Source organism: Podarcis liolepis, assembly GCF_965112155.1.
Source record: "Podarcis liolepis genome assembly, chromosome: 15".
NCBI lineage: Eukaryota > Metazoa > Chordata > Lepidosauria > Squamata > Lacertidae > Podarcis > Podarcis liolepis.
The window spans coordinates 15,941,381-15,959,283 of NC_139566.1; the positions used below are offsets into that span (position 1 = coordinate 15,941,381).

General features: G+C 50.6%; 3 protein-coding genes across 5 annotated transcripts in view; 2 read left to right on the forward strand and 1 right to left on the reverse strand.

Moving 5' to 3' along the window:
• The window catches only part of LOC310694655 (uncharacterized protein), a 102,076-nt gene that overhangs the window by 27,750 nt on the left and 56,423 nt on the right, over positions 1 to 17,903 (reverse strand). The gene's annotated exons all lie outside the window — the stretch shown is intronic.
• Positions 102 to 10,213, forward strand: VPS51 (VPS51 subunit of GARP complex). 3 transcript variants are annotated; one of them, XM_083478048.1, is made up of 10 exons: positions 102 to 241; positions 2,129 to 2,258; positions 2,537 to 2,683; positions 2,947 to 3,166; positions 3,717 to 4,461; positions 5,441 to 5,656; positions 6,953 to 7,171; positions 7,851 to 7,972; positions 8,649 to 8,736; positions 9,801 to 10,213. In XM_083478048.1, exons 2-10 carry the CDS (start codon positions 2,159 to 2,161, stop codon positions 10,059 to 10,061), a joined length of 2,118 nt encoding a protein of 705 aa, XP_083334174.1. In that variant the 5' UTR covers positions 102 to 241; positions 2,129 to 2,158; the 3' UTR covers positions 10,062 to 10,213. The 3 variants fall into 3 exon arrangements, with proteins under 3 accessions (XP_083334174.1, XP_083334173.1, XP_083334175.1); XM_083478047.1 differs by lacking the exon at positions 102 to 241 and adding an exon at positions 751 to 1,099; XM_083478049.1 differs by lacking the exon at positions 102 to 241 and adding an exon at positions 1,192 to 1,497.
• LOC310694633 (toll-like receptor 5) lies at positions 12,503 to 17,530 on the forward strand. The gene is made up of 2 exons (XM_083477927.1): positions 12,503 to 12,603; positions 13,971 to 17,530. Exons 1-2 carry the CDS (start codon positions 12,558 to 12,560, stop codon positions 15,896 to 15,898), a joined length of 1,974 nt encoding a protein of 657 aa, XP_083334053.1. The 5' UTR covers positions 12,503 to 12,557; the 3' UTR covers positions 15,899 to 17,530.

A 17,903-nucleotide genomic window follows, 5' to 3' on the forward strand; every position in this document is an offset into this window, starting at 1 on the left:
AGGTTCCAGAACTCTTGGCCTGGGAAAAGGCAGCCACGGGCAAGAGAGTGCTGGGGTGCAGCAAGGTCCCTTTGGAAAGCCAAGTTGAGGAAGAATAAGGAAGAGGGGCTGGGCAACCTTGCAAAGTCCCAGGAAGCTGGAATCCTTGACCCTAGCAAACTCTCAGCATGCCAGGCTGCTTTCCTCAAGCCTCACTTTCCAGAAGACGGGCAGAACCTTCCTCCAGATCATACAATGCGGGGTGGGTCTCTGGCACTAGGGCAGCCTGACCCCTAACCCTTTTGTGACCAGGCAGCACCTCCTCTTCCCCTCCCTCCATGCACAGAAGCCGAGATCTGACTTCAATGTACCTGCCTCAGTGCCCCTGGGGGAGGTTAGTTCCCTTGGGGGAGAATGAAGAGTATGCTCCTAAAGGGGGGGACCCCGAGACCCTGCCAGCCCCCCTTCCGAGTCCTGTTCAGTGGAGGGGGGGCCTCCCGGGGGGCGAGAGAAGCGTTTTCAAGGGGTTGTCCCTGTGCTGCTAGGCTGGGCGCGCCCCGTGTGCCTCAGGGGGTGTGGGGGTTTTTTTGGGGGGGGGAGGCTCCCTCCTCTTTTCCACGGGCCGGCTTGGGAAGCCGCCGAGCGCTGACAACGTCGCCAGGCAGCGGCAGGGTTGCTTTTTTTCCTTAAGCAGCTGCAGCAGCTGGAGGAAGAGCCGGAAGCGGAAGCGCTTCAACAAAACTTTATTGAGCGTCCGGTCTCCATAGAGACGGGAAGGCCTTCCCTGGGCCCGGTCGCAACAAAACTTTATTGTTCCCGGAAGTGGAAGTTGTTGCCGTTGACCGGTGCCGCCCTCCCCTCTCCGGTCTCCCCATCCTCCCCCCAACCCCCACCCCACGGCCAAACACGCACTCATACGCAGCGGGTCATGTCGGCGCCTCAGGCGGAGCGGGGCCCCGAGGGCGCGGGCGGCAAGCGGAGGCCGCACGGGATGCTGAAGCTCTACTACGGGCTGCCGGACCCGTCTGGGGAGGCCTTGGCGGGACCGGCCAGGGGGGATCTCGGGGGCCCCATCGACATCAACGGCCCCCACTTCGACCCGGAAGTCTTCCTCACCAAGGTGAGGGGGGGGCACGGACGGGCAGATACACTCTCCGCGCCTAGCAACACCCTGCCCAGTGGCGAGGTCTCCATGGCAACCCTCCCTGGGCTGGCTCCACCGTCCCGTCTCGAGCTGGCCCGTCCCAAAACTCACTTGTTCCGGGAAATGCTGCTTTGCTTTCCCAAAACGCTGAGCACCTTGAGCTGAGTGTCTCTGGGCATGAGCAGAGTGCCTTTTGCCTCGAAGGGTTAGCATGTTCACAGATCCAGATTTCACTCCACGCAAAAGATCGCAGGGTTCCTCATGGTGAAGAAGGCAGTCTGCTATTACTGAAGCATTGGACCTGAGAACAGAGTGCCTCTGGTAATCTGCAGCGTGCCATCTCCAAAGGATGCCAGACCTGGTCTTGTGTTGTGGTAAAGAGACTAAGCTATGAATTAGCAAATCCATAAGAGAATAAGGAGAGCATAAGGCCACTGGTCCATCTAGTCCTATTCTCACAGTGGCCAACCAAAGGGAAGCCCCCAAGCAGGTTCTGGGCTGATAGGCTTATCCTCCCCTGTTTTGGCTCTCACTTCCACCCTGAATTCACTATGAGCCCGGTTTTTGAACCGGGAAGGGCAGGGTATAAATAAAAAGTTTATTATTATTTATTATTATGTGTTCCTTGGTGTTGGCAAGCCACTCCCTCAGCCTCTGTCTCACCAACTGCAATATTGGGGAGTAAAAAAAATAATAATCTCCTTTTAAAAAAATGAATAACCCAAACAAGCATGCATAACGGTAGTGTGTTGCATTTCACTTGCAGCAGCTCAGTCACCTATTGACCTGCCTTATCCAGAAGTCAGACTCTTGCTCTGTTTAGCCCAGATCTTAGCCCTGCAGCCGGTGATCCTTTTGAACCTAAGGCCTTCTGTACACAAAGCAAGGGCTCAATGATTAAACGGGGGTGGGGGGGGGCGGAGGAGTGTTCACAAGGATAGCCAGAGGAGCATTGGCCAAGTTCAGTTTGCTGCTGACAGTACCCATCTCTGTTGTGTGTGACAGCTGCGAAAAGAATGCCCCCTGGCCCAGCTGATGGACTGCGAGACAGACATGGTGAAGCAGATCCGATCCTTGGACAGTGACATGCAGACTCTGGTCTATGAAAATTACAACAAATTCATTTCGGCAACAGGTAACTGGAAGGCTTGGCGGGAGGGGGGGGGGCGCGGTGAGGTCCTGGAAAAGTTATATTTGTGGTTCACCTCCCTCTTCCAGTTTATTATTATTTAGATCAGGTGTGGGAAACCTGCAACCCACAGAACTTCCCCACCCAGCCCTCAGCTTCCTCCCCATCTCAGCCCCACCCTCTGCGCAGCCAATCAGCTTAAACAGACAGCTTCTGTTAGTGCCAATGGAAGAAAATGCTTTTGAAGCAGACTCTTCCTAACGTTCTCACGTTCCATTCTTCAGACACAATCCGTAAGATGAAGAATGACTTCAAGAAGATGGAGGATGAGATGGACTGCTTGGCAGCAAACATGGCCGTCATCACAGAGTTCAGTGCAAGCATCAGCAGCACCTTGCAGGATCAACATGAGCAGATCACCAAACTATCCGGTGCGATACCACTTCTCTGATTGCTGCTAGTGTGCGACAAGGGTGTCAGGAGCCCATTGGAGCTGATGCAAAGATGGCTGGGGAGGGCACCAGTTCAGTGGCAGAACATCCACTTTGCATGTCGGAGGCTACCTGTTTAATCCCTAGCATCTCCAGGAGGAGCTTGTTGAGTGCTGGAAGGTGGGGTGGCACCAGTTGGGGTTTGGGGCTGCAAAGCAGTTTGCCTGCCCTGCTCTGACTTCCTCCCTCTCTCTTGACCCCAGGTGTTCATGCGCTCCTACGCAAGCTGCAGTTCCTGTTTGAGCTGCCGGCCCGCCTGACCAAATGTGTGGAGATGGAGGCCTACGGGCAGGCTGTGCGATACTACAGCAAGGCCCGCTCCATCCTCCACCAGTACCAACATATGCCTTCCTTCCGGGGCATCCAGGATGACTGCCAGAAGATCATGGCTGACCTCGCTCAGAAGCTGCGTGAGAAATTCAGGTAGGCAACAGAGGACATCAGGGGAGCTGTTGCACTTGACTGTTTGCTACAAATGGGGCTGTGTTTGGGGAGGTCTTGGGGACTGAAGCAGTGGAGGCTGTGAGCCAGAAGACTTGGCAAAGAAGGGTGGCTGCTCTGTGATTCTGTGTGCATATTTAGATTAGCTTAACTGATATGGTTTCCTTTCGAGGAATCCTGAGGTTGGAGAGGATTCCCCAGAGCCCTACAGTTCCCTGGGGGGAAGAGAATGGCTGCAGGGAGCCAATGTGGTGCCATAGTTGGAGTGCCTAATGAGGAGCTGGGGTTCAGGTACACCACCACCCTGCTCAATGCAGCCCTGAAGCATGCTGGGCATACTGACCCCCCTCACTATCTCTCAGCCTAACCTGCCTTGTAGGATCGTTCTGCATTTATGAAATTTCTGGGGGGAAATCTTCTGTGTCGCCCAGGACTCTTGGGAGGAAGGGTGGAATGAAAATGTCACTTAAGAGGAGGAGCCAGTTTAAAATCTGCAGCTCAGCCCTCAGAGCCTTCCTTCCTGTCTCCTCAGGGATGGGGGCTCTTGCGCCAAGGACTTAGCGGAGTGTGTGGAGCTGCTGCTGCAGCTGGGCGAGCCCGCCGAGGAGCTGTGCGACGAGTTCCTCTCTCATGCCTGCTGCCGCCTGGAAGCTGAGCTGCGAGCCCTGGAGGCGGAGCTGGGCGAGGGGCAGCTGGCCACCCCGGCCACCGACATCCTGGAGTTCACCGACCGTGGCTGCAACAACTTTGTCAGCAACATGTGCCTGGTGATTGCCTCATACCAAGAGCTGTTTGTCAGCCGGGAGGGGGCCCGTGAGATTGCCAGCATGGCCCACGACAAGCTGGTGGCCTTTGTGGACGGCCTGATGGAGCGCTACTTTGCCCTGGTGGAGAGGCGCATCCAGCTGGAGCGGGGCGTGGGCGATAACTCCCTGCTGGTGCGGGCCCTGGACCGCTTCCACCGCCGCTTGCAGGCTTTGGTCAAGCTCTTGCCCGCCTCGCGGTCAGCGGCGGAGGGCACAGAAATCGTGGTGCGGGCAGCCAAGGAGCGCATCCGCCAGTACCTACAGGCCCTGCAGAGCTTCTACCTGGACTGCTTGACAGACGTGCGCCAGTCCTTGGCCGCCCCTCGGCTCATGGGGAAGGACAGCCCCAACCTGGCAGAGCTGCTGGGCACCATCTCAGCCTCCATCCTCAACCAGATCAAGTCTGTGCTCACCTACGTCCACCTCTTCACTGCCAAGGACATCACTTTCTCTAACAAGCCTTATTTCAAGGTAAGGGTAGAGAGAAAGAGGTTTTGTTAGACTTTTCAGAGAGAAAGTTGCTTGCTGGAGCCTGGAGACTTGATACATCACAAGAAATAAAAATGTGCATATGTAGAATTGCATAAGGTAACCCATGGCGACACAAATTGTATGAGAGCCAAACCCTCTGTAGGCTTCACGACAAGAACCTTCCACTGCCACCAGAAACCACATAAGAAACTCCTCCTTGGGTCCTGCTTTTGTAGGATGGACCTCTCTGATTGTGGGAGAAGCACCCCAGGATATCTCCCTTCCAGGGGTTAAGGCAGAGCTGGGTGTATTCAGCCTCTTTATTTTACATTTTGGGATATGCAGCTGCCAGCCTGAAGCCTCTGCCTGCTTCACGTTGGGGCCCCATAGCTGCTAGTCCTCATGAATCCCTTCTCATTATGCCCCTCAGCCACTTGCATCTCTGAAAGATCCCTGCATTGCTGGGAGTTGGACTAATGACCTTTGGGGTCCCTTCCAGCCATACAATTCTATGAAATGTCTGAAATGAGGTAAGGGCTCCTTAACCCTTCTTCCCCAATGTGAACAGCTGTAGTGGCTACCTGACAGTTCAGCGGCTGGTGGCCCCGTACTTGAACTGCCCCACATAGCTCCAGTCCTGCTATGTGATTTCTCTCTTAAGAAAAGCAAAGGCTCAAAGCTTTCTCACCGCCTATGAGCAATGGACTTTGCCAACATCCTCCACTTCAGGCATCCCTCCCGTTTGTCAGTGTCTTGGCTGACCCAGTGAGTCGTTGAGGGACCCGAGGGCTGAACTCAGGCAGAGCCTCCGTCCCTGTTCTTGCCAGAAAAGGAAGGGTTAAAGAGCCCCTTGGTTCCACCAACTCCCTGCAGTGCTGGCCCTGGAATCAAACTGTGGCTCATGTCAAGGCTGGGTGGCTGAGACTTTTTGCTGCAATGCCTCTAACTTTCCCCTGTGCCTCTCCTTGCTTTTTCCTAGGGGGAATTCTGCAGCCAGGGTGTCCGCGAAGGCCTCATTGTCAGCTTCATCAAGTCCATCTGCCAGACAGCCCGGCAGTTCTGTGAGAGCACGGGCGACAAGGGGGGCTCCACGCCCCCCACCCTGCTGCTACTCCTCTCCCGCCTCTGCCTGGACTACGAGACCTCCACCATCAGCTACATCCTCACCTTGACAGATGAACAGTTTCTGGTGCAGGTGTGTCACACGTGGGAAGAGAGGATGCTGGGAGTCATTTCAGGCTTGGGAGACTTAAATGGCCAGGGTGGGGGGCAGAAGGGGGCTGTGTTTCCTTTCCTCTGCTCAGAACCGAGTTCACTGAGATCTGAATAAGGCCTCAGCTGTGCCATTATTCCACACAACTATGAAACAAACATAGGGCTTTGTTCCCTCTTTATATATACAAAGAAGCACATTTTAGACCTGCCAGTTTTCTTTTAGAAGCCAACTACCAAACAAGAAGGGGGGGGGAAGCATTACGCAAGCTCCGTAAACAGGTCTTTTAAAAAAACATTTATAACATAATATATAACGAAATAGCAGAAGCCAGAACTGTACATACTGTCCCATTTGCATCATCTGTGTGTGTGTGTAGCAAAGCTCACTGGTTTCCTTATTGCAGAATAAAGATTGCAGTATGTGTGACTCATGGAACTTTCTCAGCCAGGGGGCAGCCCCAAAGGAGAAATCCTGGCTAGCTTGCTTCTGGCTTTTGGAAGGGTCCTTCCCTGTTGAGTATGTTGCTTGGTGTATTCAGGTGTGGGGTGGAGGTGGGGTTCCCCCCCCCCCATATCACAGGGCCAGAGTCTCTTTCAAGGGAATTAATCCTATGCAGAGTAAATACTATTTATTAGAAATGCATTAGAATTGGATTTTGTCACTTTGGAAGAAGCTTGAAATGTAAGTATTGTGACCCCTGCATTCCACATGCGTTGGGTTGGCTGAGAATGAAATGTGTAAACTCCATTTCTGGCACTGGTCCTCAGTGCCGCTTCTTTGATGACTGTGTCAATTAGCTTTCCAGTCACTCCTCAGTCTTTCGGTCACTGCATAGGGCGCACCTGCTGCTTCCCCACCACCCCAGGAAACCCCTACATTTCTTGCCTCCCATAAAACATATACCGTATTTCATTTCTCCAGATGCGGTTCAGAAAGATGTAAATCTCAAACCATTCAGAAACCAGCAAAGCCTATCCAAATATAGCCTGTTTAGTATTGGTATGGTGTAGCAGTTAACAGCGCGAGCTTTGAGCCAGGAAGTCCCTGGTTCAAATCCTGCCTCTGCTGGGAGCCTGTTGGATGACATTGGGCAAGCCAGTCCCTCTCAGCCTTTCCCACCCTCCACCTCCAGTTTTGTTCTTAGCGGACTGGCCTGCCTTGTGGCGAGGCCTCTTTACGTATCTAAAAGCTTTGAGTTTTCCAGAGCCCCACATTAAGCTACCAAGTGTGCCACCCTTTTCATCCTCCTCCTGCTCTGCCTTGTCTCTGGACCAGGACCACTCTCCCGTCACCCCTGTCACTGGCTTGTGTGCTGAAGCTCGGGAAGCCGCCCAGAAGCTGCTGAACCACTATGTGAAGGTGCAAGGCCTGGTCATCTCTCAGATGCTGCGCAAAAGCGTCGAGACGCGGGATTGGATCACCACCATTGAACCACGCAATGTCCGTGCCGTCATGAAGCGTGTGGTGGAGGATGCCACCTCCATTGATGTTCAAGTGAGTGGAGGGGGGGGGAGGGATTTCAGAAAACCACCCGGTTCCAGCTTCTTACCTTGCCTGTAAATGGAAAGAGAGGGCACCATATGAGGAAGAGGGGGTTGGAATTTGGGGGTTTGTTCCATTTTATCTATTTGTTTATTTATAATGATACCTTGAAAATATCAGTTTCCAATGTATACGGAAAGCCCATTAAAATTTTAAATCGGCTAATCGCCAGGGAAAAATGTATACTTAACAGGTTACGTAGGTTTGGCAGAATAGAAAAGTTCTCAGCAAGCGTTGGCACAGAAGGCATCGGCTGAATCTCTAGTGGTGGAGCGTTCCACAGGACTGGGCCAATGACACCGAAGGCTCTTTTTTTTGTTGATGTCAAATGAGCCTCACCAACTCAGGGAACGACCAGCCATGCTCCTGTGGATGTTCTCAGTGATCGAGCTGAAATAGAAGAGCTTTGTCGGTCCCTGAGGCACCCTGGACCGAAGTTGTTCAGGGCTCTGTAAATTAATACAAATAGTAAGTGGGCAGCCAGTGCAGCTGTTTTGACAGTGGTGTCATATGCTGCTTGTTCCAGGGTAAGCGTGGGGTGCCAAGGGTCCTCACTTGAAAGAGAGTGAACCTGTGCAGAGGCTCCCTCTCCATTCGAGTAACTGCCTCACACGTTAATCTCCCCACGCAGGTTGGGCTTCTCTATGAGGAAGGTGTGCGCAAAGCCCAGAGCAGTGACTCCAGCAAAAGAACTTTCTCCGTCTACAGCAGCTCCCGGCAGCAGAGCCGCTACGCGCCAAGTTACACGCCCAGGTGAGCTGGGGAGGCAGGACAGGGAGTTTAAATCATCCCTAAGTCTTAAAGGAGCAGGCGGGGCACTGTGTGTATGTAATGCAACCTTGCAAATTGGCCCCTAAGAGTTTCGCATGGTTATTGTGTGCCACATCAAAGACCAAAAGAACACCAAAGTGGATCTATCAGCTTCCCAGCTTGGGCTGCAGTCCTAATACCTGTTGATGACGTGGCCCAGCCAGCGCTGCAAACCCATCCCTGCTGCTTGCACTGGCCAGGATGAAGCAGGGTGGGATGGAGGAAAGACTGGCCCTCCTCCCTTGTCTGTGCCAAGGCTGGTGCCACGAAGAGGCCCATATCAGGCTCGCAGCTGTCCCCTGATGGCAGTAGGGATGGCCCAGGATCCAGCAGACTCAGATTCACCCAACTTGCAGAAGGGTTCCTGCTGGCTCCTGTCCACTGGGTGGGTATGTTGGTGTGATGCTTCCCTTCTGATGGCAGAGCTCTCTCCCCACAGCTGAGGCTGGTGGAACTCTGCAGGCCTGGGCAGAAGGAAAGAGATGTCCATCCAAACCTCTCTCCAGCAAGGCAGCTCAGGGGCTGGGGGATAGTGTGCTAGTCTCCTGGGCATGGCCCTTAGCCCCGCAAGCAGTCAGCCACTCTGTGTGAGCCTCATCTCTTCTCTTCTCTCCCCAAGCGCTCCCATGGATACCAACCTGCTGAGCAATATCCAGAAGCTTTTCTCTGAGCGCATCGACATCTTCAGCCCTGCGGAGTTCAACAAGGTGAGGAGCCTGCAGTGGTGTGCTCTGTTGTGCTTCCTCCAGCCAAAGCACATGAGGTTGGTGGCCTCTCTACAGGGGTGCCTGGATCTGCCTCTTGGGGAGATGTGCATGCACCCCACAGGGAGAGAGGAGCCATTGCCCTTGCCAACAGATGATGGGAGTGATCTCTAGAAAGGGTAGCAGGTTCCTTTTCTTGAGTTATTGCTAGATATATATGTATATATCTTTCACTAGGGCTGCAGTTGCAGCCTGAACCTCATTTGATTACACCACTCAGATCAGGAGAGAACCGTAATTTTCAGAATATGTAGGGGAGGCGTCCGTTTGGGTTCTCCCTCTCAGTGTTAAAGGCTAATAGTTCATGGAGCTCCAATCTGCTTCTCCCCTCCCAAAATGCCTGATTCTCAGCAGAGCCCAGAATCAGAGCTTGTGGTCATCTTGGCACCTTTGCTGAATGAATCACCCGCCCTCTTTCAGTTTCTGAGCACCGTTTGGCTGCCACCAGGACAGAGGTGAATCAAGCCTTTATTAAGAAGCTTGTGATGAACATCCATGATGAAGGTCCTTAGTAAGACCTGGCCAGGATGGATGGTTAAGCTTGGCTGGTAAGAGCAGCCACATAAGTGCCTTTACTGTTGGGTCTTAGGCGTCCCCCTCTCTATTAGTTTTTTCTGTTTGTAATCATCAAAATTGACACAGCAATGTGTGATTGGGGCAGGAGGGCGAAGCCACAGGCAGCGGCATTTGCCTGTTTTGTTGTCACTCCTAGGCCAGGTAGGTTGCAGAACATTACCAATAAAGCAAGTGCAATTTAAATGAAAATCATAGAATAAAAAACACAAAATGGCCATGCAAGAGGAAGGGAGGCACCCATTGACTTAACCAGAGGCCTGGCTGAAGAGAGGCAGAGTGAGCAGTTGTCCGAAACCATACAATGATTTCAGTGAGTACCTCCGAGGGAAAGTATCAGGAAAACATCCATTTGGGGGGCGGGGTGGGCAGATTTTTGGATCTTCACTCAGCTGTCCATTTTTTCATCCTCTTCATCCTCTTCTTACACTCAGGTCTCTGTGCTTACCGGCATCATCAAGATCAGCCTGAAGACGTTCCTGGAGTGTGTCCGCCTGCGAACTTTTGGCCGCTTTGGCCTGCAGCAGATCCAGGTGGACTGTTACTACCTGCAACTCTATCTGTGGCGCTTTGTCTCTGATGAGAACCTGGTGCACTTCCTGCTGGATGAGATTGTGGGCAGCACAGCCCACCGCTGCCTTGACCCCGTGCCCATGGAGCAGAGTGTCATTGAGGTCATCTGTGAGCGCGGCTAGGGCACGAGGAGAGGGCTGGACCGGGGGGAAGGGCAGCTATGTGTCTGCACTCTTGTTCCCTGCCATGTAGGGGGAGAACGGGAATGTCTGGCAGGTGAGACCTCAAAATATGTCAATGTGGTTGTGATAAATAAAGAATAACTTAAACCGTATTCACTGGTGAAGGCTATTTTGTTTCCGCAGCAGCCAGGAAACTGTAGCTCTGGATAAAATTAAACCGTGTCAGTTGCTCCTTTTTGCATGATTTCATGAGAGCATGAGAAAAGTCCTGCAGCAGCAGCTGGGACAGGCCAAAGGCTCATCCAGTCCAGCATCCTGTCTCTGTGGCCAACCAGATTTGTTCATTTGTTCATATTGTTATTCCATTTATATCCCACTTCCTCCTTCCAAGGAGCTCAAGGTGGCATGCATGTGTCTCTCCCTTCCTCTGGACTTTGACCAAACTAAGCCTCCTAGAACAAAATATACATCAGAAGACTTAGTTTGGTCAGAAGCAGGTATACACTTCCAGAGTTAATACAGTGGTACCTCGGGTTAAGACCATAGCTGTCAAGTGTCCCTTATTTGAAGGGACAGTCCCTTATTCCAGGGCCATGCCCCGCTGCTGTCCCTTATTGATGGATGTCCCTTAAATGTCCCTTAAATGATGTCCCTTAAATTTCAAAGGAAGCAGCTCCTCTCCCTCCCTCCCTGCCGGCCAGGGAGGAGTGAGGCGCCAACTGTGTTGCTTGGCTGTGTTGCTCACCCAATAAGAAGTCTAAGAATGACTGGGAGGTGGAGCTTGCATGCCTTGTGTGTGGCTAGTTAATGCAAGCTGAGGGGTTTTTTGAATGCTGGACGCCATTTTGTTGCACGTGCTGCTGCAAACTTTGCAGTGCAAAGCCAGGCCAGGGAGACATGTTAAGTTGAGGCTGCATAGGCCTTGTGGTGCATGTGATTCAGATTCTATTCAGTTGAACCTCTGGTTACAAAGTTGGTTGGACAGTGTTCTCGAAGCTACCCAGCATGAGTTTGACCAGACTGCAGGAGGACAGGAAGACTGGAGTGCCTGGAACAGGTGAGGCTGCAGGTCCCTTATTTTGGCGGCTGGTCCCTTATTTTCAAGGCTGCTGGTCCCTTATTTTCAAATCTGTAAGTTGACAGCTATGGTTAAGACCCTGATGCTGGGAAAGATTGAGGGCACAAGGAGAAGGGGACGACAGAGGATGAGATGGTTGGACACTGTTCTCGAAGCTACAAACATGAGTCTGACCAAATTGCGGGAGGCAGTGGAAGACAGGAGTGCCTGGCATGCTCTGGTCTACGGGGTCACGAAGAATCGGACACGACTAAACGACTAAACAACAACAACCTCGGGTTACATACGCTTCAGGTTACATACGCTTTAGGTTACAGACTCCGCTAATCCAGAAATAGTACCTCGGTTTAAGAACTTTGTTTCAGGATGAGAACAGAAATCGTGCTCTGGTGGCACGGCGGCAGCAGGAGGCCCCATTAGCTAAAGTGGTGCTTCAGGTTAAGAACAGTTTCAGGTTAAGAACAGACCTCCGGAACGAATTAAGTACTTAACCCGAGGTACCACTGTATTGTATCTGGTAAATGAGCCACCATATCCACTAGAGGGCTGTGAAAATTTGCGTCCCAGGCTTTTTAGACTTGTCTACCCATGTACTAACTGAAACCCAAGGGGCAAATGGGTTGCCAGATGTGAAATATATTGGCAATATTTTCGGCTCTCCTATACCACTGCTTCTCCAAACTGCTGAACTCAGTTCTGGGCTGAGTTCAGGGATTTCATACAGAGGACTACAGTCCTACATTACATGCATGTGACATGCACAAGCTGAAAGGGACACGCAACATTGAAAGCTTAGGCCCTTCATTTCCCCCCTTCTTGAAACATGTCGCTCTCCCTGCCTTGCAAATGCAACTGTGAATAATTTTTTTAACCATCCCTTCTCATAAAGTTGGTAGGGAAATGGGCAGCTGAGTGAAATTGCTTTCGGGGGCGTATGTGAAAGTTCACCACTCTGGCCTAAAATGCAAGATGACAAAACTACAAATGGAAATGATTCGCTGCTCTGGAGAGGACATTCCAGCAGGGCGACAAGGTACCTTGCCTGAAATTTCCACTTTCACCCAATGATACAAAGTGCAGGAAGCCTGCCTGTAGTTTTTCTTGGGTAGACTTGGTTTTAGCAATCTTTAAGGATCTGTGCACCTAGGAAATGTTGTGCATGAGCTAGCATGGCGGCGGGCGGCGGCGGGGGGTGGGAACAGTAATATCTGCTGAAGGGCCCTCAGGGAATTTCCCCAGTATTTCCCCATTATGCATCTTTCCAAATCACATTTGAGTCAACACAGGCTGTTGACGTGGGGCCCAGAAAGGGAACTGCTCGGGTGGTGTTTATATGGGGCAAGGACTGTGCCAACCCATAAGCAGCAGCAGCAGAGAGAGAGAGAGAGAGAGTCCCATTTTGCACCAGCTTCAACACCATGCCGAGGTTTCACCAAAGTCGCCCACTTTGGAGGGCTCCAAAAGGTGAGTGACAGAAGATAAAGTGGGGTTTGAGTCCCTCAATATGACCGGTCCTCTTTCTAGAAATTCAATAATTCTCCCCTGCCAGGTGAGTCATCAACCTTCAGGTTAGTGAAGAGCTTTAAGATGGTGAAGGCCCATTACTCCGTGGCATAGGTTGGATGCAAATGTTTTTTTCACACTGGTCCTGAAAGACCTACATTGGCTCCCAGTACATTTCCGAGCACAATTCGAAGTGTTGGTGCTGACCTTTAAAGCCCTAAACTGCTTCGGCCCAGTATACCTGAAGAAGCGTCTCCATCCCCATTGTTCAGCCCAGACACTGAGGTCCAGCTTGGAGGGTTTTCTGGTGGCCTTCTGGCAAGAAGTGAAGTTAGAGGGAACCAGACAGAGGGCCTTTTCAGTGGTGGTGCCCACCCTGTGGAAAGCCCTCCCATCAGATGTCAAGGAAATAAACAACTATCTGATTTTTATAAGACATCTGAAGGCCACCCTATATAAGGACTTTTTTAAGGTGGCTTCCATCATATATAAAAATATAATAAAACCTTAAACCTTAAAAAAGTCCTTATACCCAGTCAGATGGGTGGGGTACAATTATTATTATTATTATTGCTGTTGTTGTTATTGTTATTGTTACTACTCACAAGGCCAACAACTTGAACTGCAGACATCAGCAGATGGCCATGACTTATCTCTTTACTGTGTGGGAGGAGGGAAGCTTTATTGCAGTTTTCTGCACATCAAGAGGGTGTTAAAAGGTGGTTAAAAGATGGTCTGTCCTTTTGCTGGTCAGTCTGCAACTCTATTGCTAGATCCCGTGCTTTGCGTGCCCAAGATTCTTCAGTTTGGGATATTGTGTAGCCAGTTTGGTGCAGTGGCTGTTGGGCTAGTGTCTGTGAGTCCAGGGTTCAAATCCCCACTCAGCCATGGAGCTCATTTGGTGATCTTGGGCCACTTGGGGTGTTGCAGGGAAGAAATGAGAAAGGGGAGAACCATGATTGCTGCCTTGAGCTCCTTAAGAGGAAAGGCAGAATATACCCGAAATTATAAAATCCTCACATTTCCAGTTAAAGGGTTCTTGGACAAGCAATGCTGGGAGCGGCCTCAGCACAGGAACACCCTGAAGAGCTCTTCCTGCTGCCCATCAAATGAGACAATATTGGACCAGTTTGTGTGTTTGTTACAGAGGTGGCATTTAAACCTGGGACTATCAGCAGCCAAATTATGCCATCTCTCTGATCAGTCAACTGTCAAAGCTTCTTCTTGCCCCATTAAACTTGAGGAAAGTTAGTTTTACAGGACAAGCTGTGCTAGGAAAATGAACAGGGAACTAACAAATGTCCCCTTTCTCCTCTCTTAATTGCCAGCTCCTTTTAGTAGGATCATCTTCTTGCTGGTTTTGGGGTACACTGTTGACAGCCATCCCCGCTGCTACCATACCCAAGTGAATTCTCTGCTGGTGGCCAATTGCCAAGCTCAAGGACACAAGGAAGTCCCTGAAATGGACAGCTCCCTTCAGGTCCTCTTGCTGAACTTCAACTTCTTATCCACCATCTCGGATTCCTCCTTCTCCCAAATGCCGTCCCTGAGGATGCTGTCTCTTGGGAAGCAACTGGGAGGATCCCTCTATGTCGGAGAAAGGGCGTTTCAGAATGTGCCCAGTGTCAGGATCTTGGATCTTGGCGGCAACAAGAACTTGACCTTGCACCCAGCTGCTTTCCATGGCCTCACCCAGCTTGAGGTGTTGCTCTTGGATTTCAATGGTTTTGACGAAAAAGTACTGGAAAGAGGTTATTTCCAGGATTTGGTATCGCTGAAGAGGCTGGATCTTTCCGGAAACCGCATCCATAGGCTGAGGCCTGATCCAACTTTCCAGGGCCTGAGGAAGCTGAGCGTCCTTCAGCTGAAGCTCAACCAAATTGGGGAGATCTGTGGGGAAGACCTACAGCACCTCAGGGGGCACCATTTGGCCTTGCTTGACCTCTCATCCAACCGACTGCTTAATCCCAATGCCTGCACCAACCCTTTCTTCAGCATCGTGCTGGGAACTCTGGACGTCTCTTCGAACTCATGGAACGCGATGGAAGCTCAGAAGTTCTTCACACGACTAAATGGCACTCGAATCCATAACCTCAAGATGCAGCACTCAGCCGCCCTCGGCAGCGGGTTTGGTTTCCGTAACCTCAAGGGCATCTCGCCTAGCACCTTTCTTGGCCTCCGTGGCAGCAGAGTTTACTCCTTCGACATGTCCAATGGCTTCCTCAGAGAATTGGGCCCATCTGTCTTCTCGGGGCTCCCAGACCTTAACATCCTGCTGTTGAGATCCAACCAGATTACTGAGATCAATGATGGGGCCTTTTCTGGGCTGAGCCAATTGCGTATTCTCGACCTGTCCCACAATCTGCTTGGGGAGCTGTACACAGAAGCCCTGCGACCCCTGAGGTCATCCCCACTCCAGCACCTCATCCTGAAGTCCAACCACCTTGGGATTGTTCAACACGATGCTCTGGTGGGGCTGAACTCCTTGCAAACCCTTGACCTCCGGGACAATGCTCTGGTGAGAGTCCCGGTAGGGAAACTCCCATCCCTTCTGCGCCTGATGCTGGGGCAAAACAGGATTGGGGATGCCTGGGGTCTTGAACGTCTTAGCAGCAACCTGACCCACCTTGACTTCTCCTCCAACCGCCTGAGTGACTTAGGGAGTCTCTGGGGTCAGCTAGGGAAAACCCCCACCTTGCGTTTCCTGAATCTCTCAGGCAATCAGCTGGCAAAGTGCTTCAGGGCTGAGAGAGGCCCCAGGCAGCTCAGAGAACTAGATATTTCCCATAACGACCTGGGAAACATCTGGAAAACAGAGAACTGTGTGGACATCTTCCAGCATTTGGAGAACCTTAGAGTCCTGAATCTCAGCTCCAATGGCCTTCGGGTCCTTCCTGAGGGACTTTTCCAGGGTCTGGTGTCTCTCCAGACTCTGAATCTCTCTGACAACCTCCTGCCCATCATTCCTGAGGAGGCATTCCTCAGCTTGAAATCCTTGCGCAGCCTTAGCCTCCATGGGAACCCCATAGTGACCCTCTCCCACTCTACATTTCAGCCACTGGTGCAGCTGCAGTCATTGGACCTGAGCGAGTTGTCCTTGCTGTGCGACTGTGGGCTTTCTGACTTCCAGAGTCTGATGCAGGACAAAGACTCAAGGCTGAGTGGAGCTGTGGCCAATCTCCTGTGCATTCAGACCAGCCCTGATTTCCTGCATCTCTCCTTGTCCTGGTTCCTCCAGAGCAAGTGTGCCCAATAACATGTTACGATCCAATATGGGGTTTGGGATGAAGAACAAAATCTTATCTTATCCGGGATGCCATCAAGCTGCACAGCAGTGGCAAAACCTGTGTTTCAGTTATCAAAAAAATGCCTCATTGTTGTCATTTTCGCATGTGTGGGAACATCCATTTGGTAGGCCCATAATCTCTGTGTATTCAAGTAGCAAAGGCCAAATTGCTGACGTTTCGTAACTCACACCCCAAAGCTGGCTTTTTTTGCTTCTGGCATGTGTAAGCAAAACAATCCAAACACACACACACACACACACACACAGATAGAGAGAGAGAGAGACAGAGAGGCAAATGCTGTGTGATTGCAGACCCTCCAAATGTCCCGATTTTCCAGGGACAGTCCTGGAAGTGAGTCTACTCCCTGCTGTCAAAACTGCCCATTCCAATTCCCTCTCCCTTTGGTTCCTAAGCCCTAAACGACTTAGGTCCAAAGTATGTGAGAGACATCCTTTCCTAGAGATCCTCTTGGTAGTTCCTCCACCATCAGTAGTTTGAGGTGTGTTGTGTGTGATGATTTAAATGCATTTTGTATCTTTAAACATGGTTTTAGTAAGTTGATAACCCTAAGAAGCAGAAGCTTTAGAGCCAACTTGTGGATTTGACAACCTAGCAAGTTAAGTAACCTACTATTTATTTATTTATTTATTTTATTTACCAGTACCTATTAAATTTATATACCGCCCTTCCTCTGAGGATCACAGGGTGGCTTAAGTATAAAAACACAAAAATACATAACATAGTTTGAACAAGGTTTTTTTTTTAAAGACGTGTATACATTTAATGAAATAAATAACGTTTGTTAGAGATACTTATGCTGATGATGTATTCATACATAAATGCTTTTAAAACATCTCTCCTTTCATTATCAGTAAAACTGTGTCCTTAATCCAGTTAGATTGATCATTAGTTTTGCTAAGTAATTCAGCCTTGAAAGCAGTCCAAGGTGACCTGGCAACCTGAACAGAACAGTTAACATATGTGTGTGTGTGTGTGTGTGTGTGTTTGCGAGTGATCAGGTTTTGCTTACAGAGGACTAAGAAGCGAAGAAGCAGGGTTGGCCCTAACTTTGAACCTACGCAAATGGAAGTTCCAGCGCATGTGAAAAGGACAAATATTGAGACAATCATGGATTATTTGGGCAAAGGGAAAATGCCTGCTTCCGCAGCCCAGCACTGTTTTCTACATCCTGTGGGGTGGGATTTCCTTTGCCATGTGTCTATGGAGGCAGTTCTGTTTCGGTGCCGACACCAGGAAAGCAATTTGGGGCAGAGAAGACCGAGTGGGAGAAGCCAACTGGGGAAAATATTACAATGTGAAGAAAGGATTGTAATTTAGAAAAGACTTAAACAGCAGAATTCTGAAGAGTCAACACATATCTGCAGGCCTCACTTTCCCCCTATTTTTGGTTGTTACAGAACCCTTACTCGGATTCCTTGGTGTGTGTACTCCTGAGTGTGTATGAATTTAGGGTTTGTATTAGGTAGGGTAATAGCTTCATTCCAGCTTCTCTCTCCCTTTTTCCCAGAGTCAATCTCCACAAGGGAGAAAACACCTCACTGTTTAAATATTTTGCTAGGTAATAAAGTCTTGAACTTTCATTTTTGGTCTGGATTTCCCTCCTATACATTCCCTTGCAAAGGAACCCCCCCCCCCCCAGATTGAGGTTTAGTTGTTCATCTTTGTCTCTTTGCATTCCCTTTGCAAAGCAAAGGTTCTTGTGTGTCTCAGGCCTGATCAATTTGACACGCACAGCACCCTCTCACAAACTCGCTGTCCTGAGAATAATGGACACATGGTCTATGTGGGTCTTCCATAAAGAACTCCTAATATTTCTTCCTGCAGCTACTTTGAATGGAGATTGCCTTGCGATGGCACACTGCTTTGGGCTTGATCGCAGAAGCTTGGTACCCACGGATATGGTCTATAGCCCTATCCGAAAAATCGACTTGCCAGATCTGAGCAGCCAAAGGG

Bases quoted from the DNA above. Each gene is read 5' to 3' on its own strand.
- VPS51 (XM_083478047.1), top strand. From the start codon at position 908: ATGTCGGCGCCTCAGGCGGAGCGGGGCCCCGAGGGCGCGGGCGGCAAG. The intron at 2,684-2,946 runs GTGCGATACCAC...TCTTGACCCCAG, and splicing joins GCAGATCACCAAACTATCCG to GTGTTCATGCGCTCCTACGC. The intron at 4,462-5,440 runs GTAAGGGTAGAG...GCTTTTTCCTAG, and splicing joins CTAACAAGCCTTATTTCAAG to GGGGAATTCTGCAGCCAGGG.
- LOC310694633 (XM_083477927.1), top strand. From the start codon at position 12,558: ATGCCGAGGTTTCACCAAAGTCGCCCACTTTGGAGGGCTCCAAAAG. The intron at 12,604-13,970 runs GTGAGTGACAGA...CTTAATTGCCAG, and splicing joins ACTTTGGAGGGCTCCAAAAG to CTCCTTTTAGTAGGATCATC.